Here is a 7,875-nt window from a genome sequence, read left to right as displayed (position 1 = left end):
GCAGTACTGTGCAAAAGTCTTCATCCACAAGCACCAGATTTGTTTTTATGATTACAATTCATTTTGCAGGATTACAAACAACGCGAACATTAAAAAATAAAGTCCACTTAATTTTGTAGAGGGATTATATTTTGTTGTGCCGCCCTTGTTGGAGAATCCCGATTAAAAAAAATACAGAAAAATAAATAAACATGTATCTCTGAAACATTTTTTATTTGACATATGTAATAACGTTTGTTCACGTATAAACCTATACTGTGTGTTGCTGTAAAACTTAAAATTATAACATCTTGAAAGAATTTAAGAGTAAAAAAATATTCAAAACAGTCACATACAGAATTTACACCAGATATAAACAGTATTCATAGATTGGAGTCAGGTTTTGATTCATCGAGTGAATCAGTGGGTTTAAGGCAACTTGAGCCAGTGAGTCTTCGAGCGTTCTTTCTCAATCTTGTGAGATGATATCCAGGTTGACCAGGTGTCTCATCGTGGGCCTCCCGTGAGGACAGTTCCACGGCTGCTCAATCTCACCCATGTGTAGCACCAGCTTCTTCATCTCGCTTGTACTCAGTGCGGTGCCAATCATCACCTGGGAAAGAACACGAGCGCCGACGACATAGGCAAACGTGTCCAACTAGTATTCCGATAAATGGCGGGAAATTATAAACTCACGGATTTCCGACAAGCTCTGGAGGCGAACATCTGCCTGACGCGTGACGGCCGACACATGACGCCCGGGCTGTCGCTCAGCATGAAGATCAGCTCCTCAATGTCTGCTGGACCAAATGTCCAGTTCTTACTTGTGGGCAGAGAAACCAGCTTGACCCTCTCCATCACCTGAGCTACATTGAAAGCGGGTGGGGAAAAAAAATGCTGAATAGGTGTACTCATCTAAAAGAGAAATCGGGTTTTGAACTTGATCACGCTAAATGTCATCGTGCTCGTACCTTCCTCGTCGACCTGAAATTCAAAGCCATTCTTTCGGAAAATGTCGATGTTTTCCATAAGTACGTTCTCATTAACTGCAGTGAGGTCAAGTTTTTGAGGGCTGAAAATTAAAGAACAAATATGACTAAAATGGTAATGGTCACATCTGGAATACTTCATGACGCTACACCCTCACAATCTATTACGATCCAATACAATAGACGAATACAAATATAATATAATACAGTGTGGCCGGACCAAAAGTGCAGTAGCTATAATAAAAATCTACAAGTTTTGTGATCTTGGTTATCTTAGTCTGATTTTTCTACAGGTACATTATACAAAAATCAGACCACGATAAACATTATCCACCATACATGTAACGTTTCACCTGTACAACTCAATTTTTAAAAAAATTAAATCTTTTTGAGATGGGACGTAAAAATAAACTGAGAAAATGTTTTAGCAGAAGAAAGACAAGTGCAATACTGACAATTACAATAATGATGAAAGTAAAAGTGTATAGTACACAAGTATACGTATGTTCGGATACTTACACAATGAGTTTTTGTCCTTGGAGCACGGTGTGTTTCTGCAGCATCTCAAAGTTGTATTTCTCATCAGTGGCGTGCTGGTCAATCATGAAGATGTCCGAGTTGAGTTTGGTGATGATAAAGCCCAGATTAAACTGGCCCACGATCTCCATCTCTTTGAACATGTCTTTGCTGTTCAAACACAAATTCAAAACAAACCAATTTAAATATAAATAGAATGTAAACAAACAGCTTTCCCCCCCACATTTTTTGCTTCAATTTTTCTTCAGTCGACATTGTGCTACTCCTTCTTATGTGCGCGCCTTGGCCACCTGGAGGCAGTACAATACAGACATACGGATACACATGAAGGAGGCGGTCACAATTGCTCCGTAAGCTGCAGTGATATTTAGTCGTTCTTTGCAGAGGAACAAGAACACATACTTGCGTATTGTCATATTATCTATCTGTCTACATATTCTGCCAAACTGCTGCTTGTTGTGAAGTGAGTTGTGTTGCATTCACTGCCACCATACAGCGTTCGTATCTTGAATTTTTGCTCACAAGTCTTAGAAAAAAAAAAAAAAACAATCGGCCAAACAACACTTCGTAACTCAAAAGACTAAGATGGGTCACTCGTATCTCAAGCCACCACTGTACATTGAAAAAGTCTTCGAAATTTGAGTTCAGCTCATGAACAATGGGAGCAAACGTAAAAGTGTTGCGTTCAGATTTATGTGATTCTACCTGATTTCCTTCTTCAGCTCCTCCTCTGCATGTTGGCTTTCACCCGGGTTGATTTTGGCTCTGAAGCGTCGGTACTGAAGCTCCTCACGGGCTTTTTGCTTCTGCTTTTGGGCCTGTAAACTCGTCATCTTCCCGGTCACTTCTTGCAATGAGAAGTGGAGCGGCACCGCCCTCTTTTGTAAAGTGACCGGCGCATCCACCGCGCAGCACGGATTCTCTTTCTTGGCTCTTTTCGGATCTGGACTCATAGCGCTGCACTCGCTGTCATGCATCTCCTGGACAACTTTGTGGCTTTCTGGCTCTGTCACCGCTTCCGTTTTTATGTCGGGTTCTTCCGCATCAAAAGCAGGCGAGTGTGGGGCAAAATTCTGACTACCTGGTGAAGGACTTATGTCACAACTGGACAGAACAATGCCTTTGGAGTCAATATCGCTGCAAGATGTCCCCTTGCCATACCTGAACCCATCAAGCACTGACCTCCCTACTGAGGAGCCTGTATTTAAACTGCGTGTGAGTTTTACGGGAGATTTTACACTTGGATGATGGGCAGCAGTTTTCCCAGCGTCCTTAAAGAAAGACTTAAGGGTTTTCTGTGCTGGGCCGTTATTTGCAGCTTTTGAAGCGTTGGATTTGAAACCACCAATGACGCCGTGGTGACTTGAAAAAGCAGCTTTTAAACCAGCCAGGTTCAGTGGTGACTTGGGGCTCTGCGTCACTGCTCCGGTGTCTTCAGATTCTAGCATGTTCTCTTCAGATTGTTGAGATGTAGTCGCTGCAAAATAAATTCGCAGATAGTTTTACAAACAAGTTTTTCTAAGTTCGTGAATAAAACAATGTCATCTTACTGTTGCCGGGGATGAGACTATCGTTGAGACTGATTTTATTGACACCAGCCTTCAAACATGTTGATGAGACAAGACTTGAGAATAGCCAACAAGAGCTTCTCCTCCTGAAGGAAAATCTGCCGCTTGTCTGGGGTAACGTTTACATCCACACACTCTGGGGGGGGAAAACAATAAAAAATCTACAGTTCAAATTGGTGCTTCTGATATCAGAAATTACAGCGAACCCCCTTTCATTTCAGGGAATAAATTCCAGACACACTCGCTCTAATAAGTGATAATCCATGATATAGAGAGACCATATTCATTATCTACATGGTTTTACCGCTCTCAAAACTTTCAAACACATTTAAGCTTCTTAATACACACTTTTTAAACACGATCTAAACATATTTGAACACATAAAAGCAAGCACAAAATGTAGAGAAAATACTCTACATACTGTAGTGTCCGTGTGTTTGATGCATGTGCCTTTAAGAGGCGGGCCCTGGCGGGGTAGCATGCAATGTCAGCGAGTCTCCATGTGAGTGTCTGGGCGTGAGCTGTGGCCAAAAGCAGCTCCTGTGTGAGTGTGCTTATTGTGTTTTGCTGTTCTCCCAACCTTCAATAAACAGCATTACAGTAAGTAATATTATAGTGCACCACAAGTAATTGACCCGCCCCAACTGCCGATAGATGCCACAAGATGGCAGAAAAGCACTACTTTTGCCGAAATGAAGTTCCTCAACTCACTTCAACATAGTTCCTTAACCCCGCCATGCCACAAGATGGTGGCAAAGTACTAGTTTTTTAAATGAAGATCATCAACTTACTGTACTTCAACACATTTTTTTGAAACCAAGATGCCACACAATCGTGCCAAACTACTTTTGTCTAAATGAAGCTCTTCAACTTACTCAAACAGAGCTCTTTGGCACCAAGATGCCATAATATGGCGGCAAAGCAATACTTTTATTGCTGAATATGTGACTTGGCGAAAACCGAACCGCAAATACGAGGGGGTTCACTGTACTGTAAAAACCCATCAAAATCGATTGCTATAAAGCGCAGATTTCCGCGATATAGCAGTCATTTTCATGACAGACCGATCGATACAGTCCGCCAAGAAATCAGCGAAGTAGCGGGGCTGTGAATGACGAACCACGATATACTGATGGAACAATGTAACATGGCTAAAAGTCTGTTTTCTTACCTGAGGCAACTTCTATGTTCAGGGCAACAAAAGGATACTGATGTCTGTTGTACATATGATAGATTTCATTCACGAGTTTGGTCACCTGCGAGATGAGAAGAACCAACATTGAAGGTGAAAGTAAAAGCCCCTGTTGCAACCTCTTATCCCCACTAACGATTCCAGTACACACCTTTTGGGGATCACATGGTCGCTTGTTTATAAAAAAGAACTGTCTGTCCGTGGCACTTCTTCCCACACCATGGTCTGCTTGCGACACAAACCCTGTGATGCTGCCAAAATTGTGCTTATCAACTATAAAATACACAGGACACCACAATGCAACAGCGGAACTCACCTAAAGAGCTTTTCGGGGAGTTCTGCGTTCTCGAGTCCATATTCTTCCAAGACCTTTTCGTTAGGGGGTACTTGCTTAAAGGGTAGAAGGTTCTGGAGCTGCAGAAACAAAGAAAGAATGTTCAACAAGTCCGACATCTCAGAGAAATGAGCGTTTTGCGAAATCTATTTTCCAACCTGTTTGGGTCCCAAATACAGCTCCTATGTTGTCTCTCATATTCCGGCTACCACTCGTGCTGACAACTGTGTTGCGCTTCCCTTGCCCACTTTGGTTGGAGCATGTAATGCGCACTCCTGAGGCGATGATGCAGTAAGACTGCAAAACATGCACCATTTTGGTAAACTCCTGAAAGACAAATGGCAAATCAATCCGAACATTTAAAAAACCCCAATGATGATGGACGCTAAAAGGTGTTATAAAAAGTCTACACTCCCCTCTTCAAATGCCCGGTTCTTGTGATGTAAAAAGATGTGACCAAGATAAATCATTTCAAAACCTTTCCACCATTAATGTGACCTATAACCTGACCAACTCTTTTTTTTCTTCCCCCCAACAGGGGAAGTAAAAATAATGAAATGAAATAATGTGGTTTCACAAGTTTGCATATTCTCATATTTAAAAGGTGACAGATATGTGCTGAATCCTATTTAACATGAGTTTGAATCAGGTTAATAATTATGAACATAGCCACAACACACTTATAACAGGGTGTGCAAACGTATAAAATCAAATTTTTTCAATTGTTTATTTTTACTTCCCCTCTCAAAAAGATTGGAAAAGAAACGTCTTTGAGTTGTACAGGTTATAGGCCAGATTAATGTTGGATTTTTGTTTTTATTTTAAATGATGTCTCATTTATTTTATATCGCACAAACCTGACATTTGAACTGGGGTGAGTAGACTTAATATTCACTGCATTATATGTTGTTAATGCAAGCAGTGGACATCAGCAAGGGCGTGTTAAACAACAGACGATGGCCCCAAAAATCTATTAAAAACATGTTCTGAGCAATAAACTCAAATTAGTCAATAAAACCACATTACACGACATTAGCTACTGTGCACTCTCACAGTCTAATCAGTCAATGACATGATAAATGACTGCATCATATTGAGAGTTATATCAAACAAATATTCGACTGGCCTTCTTAATATTGCGCTGGAACTCCTTGTGTCTGACCGGCAGGGTGAGGAAGAGCTGCTGCAGGCTGACCGTGGTGCCTTGCTGCCGCGGATGAGGTACCCGCTGAGCCAAGTGACCTTTGTGGTCAAAGAGCAGCTTGGTCCCCACAGGGCTGGACTCATGGCATGTCACCACACTTAGGTCACTGGTGGGAGAATGACAGATGGACATCGACATTTGATTTCGATAGTATATATATCACTGAGAGGGCTCACAACTTGATTCTGATGGTTAAAATAGAAAATCGCAAACATCATACAGTTAATACAAAAATGTTTTTACTGTTTTGTTTTTTTTAAATTTACACAGAGGAGGCAGTTGTCGGCTCAAATGGAAGCGCATTATACAATTTGAGAGCAACGGACTGCAAGGCTCCATCACAGCGGTGGGCATAGCATTGCTCTCAAAGGCTACATTTGATTTTTTTTTTTTTTAACGGAAAGGTGTGACAAGTCATATGTAGATGATGTTAAAATAATAATAAAGTGACATTTAAAAAGTGGCGCCCAGGCCATAATATTGCCCTCCCTTGCTCGATGACTTTTGGTTGTTGACACCAGATGCACTAAGTCTGGAGGAATCTGAACATTGGGGTCTCTTTAAGTAACTTCCATTCATGTATTCTGGACTGCTTGGAGATAGTCTAATGAGCTTTTGTTCAGAAAGGTGAGGAGAGAATTGCTATAGCCAGGACGTGAGGAGATAAAAACATGGACGATTCAGAATGAGATAACACGGACCTAAGCTTTGGAATATTTTTTAAGGCGGAAAAAGGAAGAACTGGTCACTGTTTACAAACAAAAAGCATGGCCAGATCCAATATCACCCCAAGGTTTCTCAATCTGGGTCATCATTTGTAGACTGGGACCCTGAACATATGGCGGCTGTGGCATTAAGAAAGGCTGTAGTGATACCTCAGAGCACACAAAGAGCTGAGGGCTTCGCCTCTGAAGCCAAACGTCTCCACGTGGATGAGATCGGAGAAATCCCTCAACTTTGAAGTATGATGTTTTAACGCTGTGGGACAGATGAGATTTCACCATTCAAATATCTTAACGATTAGAATGGACGGATAAACTCGCAGATACGTACTCAACCCTTCAAAGTTGGCCTCCTCGACGCCTTTTCCATTATCCGATACCTCCACTAGTTCTATTCCGTGCTCTTTCAGCTTGACATCTGGAACATTTAATAAAGTTCTACTGCATCCTTGAAGGCGCTAAGATCCATACAACTTGAAGTATCTGTACTTCTACTGAAGTATAGTGTGAGTACTTTTGCTGCCTCTGATTCTTTCTTACCAATGTTGGTGGCCCCAGCATCAATGCTGTTCTCCACCAGTTCTTTCACAGCAGTGGCCAAGGTCAGCACCACCTGCCCTGAGCAGATTTGATGCACCGAGTGCTTATCAATGGCCTTGATGGCTCCAGCAGGTTCCGAGCTGCTAGACACACAAAAGGAGATTACAATGCCCATGCACGGTTTTGCTTCTTTCTAGTCAAAATCAAAAATCAACATACCAAATGTCAGTCATCTTGCAGGAAATGCTACATGAATTAGCGAATAGAACGTCCGGAGGTTTTACTGCTAAATATAAACGTGCTTAATTGTAAAACGTAGATAATAGGAGACGAAATGATGTTCCCATTGTTAACTTTTCATAATTTACTCAATATTCATTCATAAAATAGCTGAACTAAAGTTAGCCATGAAGTTGTAAACAAACAAAAATGAGCTCTCAAACCGAACCGCGCAGTGGGGACTGATTGTTTGAAAGAGTCACTGCTGCGTAAAAACTGCACATATTGACTGAGGAATAATAAACCTCAGGGACCGCGATAGACAAACTCAAAATCAAAATACACATAAAGAAATAATATCATATAAACGAATAATATCGACATGTAACCTCTCAATGCAACGTTTAATCAACGAGGGACTATTTTAAAGAGTCACTACTGCGTATTAATTTCGCATATTGACAAGAACAAGGACCGTGATAGAAGAGAAAATTACAAAACTATCCATCAGTTTTCTTTACCGATTAAAAAAATTTAAATAAAAGAAAACAAATAGGAGGATACTAAAGGAATAAACTATATCTAAATGTT

General features: G+C 41.0%; 1 protein-coding gene across 1 annotated transcript; it reads right to left on the bottom strand.

Annotated features, from left to right (window-relative positions):
• Positions 1-204: 204 nt before the first annotated feature.
• pms2 (PMS1 homolog 2, mismatch repair system component) lies at positions 205-7,521 on the bottom strand. The gene is given in 17 exon segments (XM_061705797.1): positions 205-592; positions 676-845; positions 951-1,051; positions 1,488-1,655; positions 2,211-2,982; positions 3,056-3,104; positions 3,106-3,209; positions 4,245-4,329; positions 4,417-4,516; positions 4,582-4,679; positions 4,758-4,769; positions 4,771-4,926; positions 5,726-5,909; positions 6,679-6,781; positions 6,857-6,943; positions 7,066-7,208; positions 7,285-7,521. Coding segments are annotated over 17 exon segments (2,490 nt in total). The 5' UTR covers positions 7,299-7,521; the 3' UTR covers positions 205-448.
• Positions 7,522-7,875: the final 354 nt, after the last annotated feature.

The sequence above is a fragment of the Phycodurus eques genome, chromosome 19 (genome assembly GCF_024500275.1).
Source record: "Phycodurus eques isolate BA_2022a chromosome 19, UOR_Pequ_1.1, whole genome shotgun sequence".
NCBI classification, from domain to species: Eukaryota; Metazoa; Chordata; class Actinopteri; order Syngnathiformes; family Syngnathidae; genus Phycodurus; species Phycodurus eques.
Note: the sequence above shows the minus strand (reverse complement) of the source record. Positions and strands in the feature narration are given on the sequence as shown.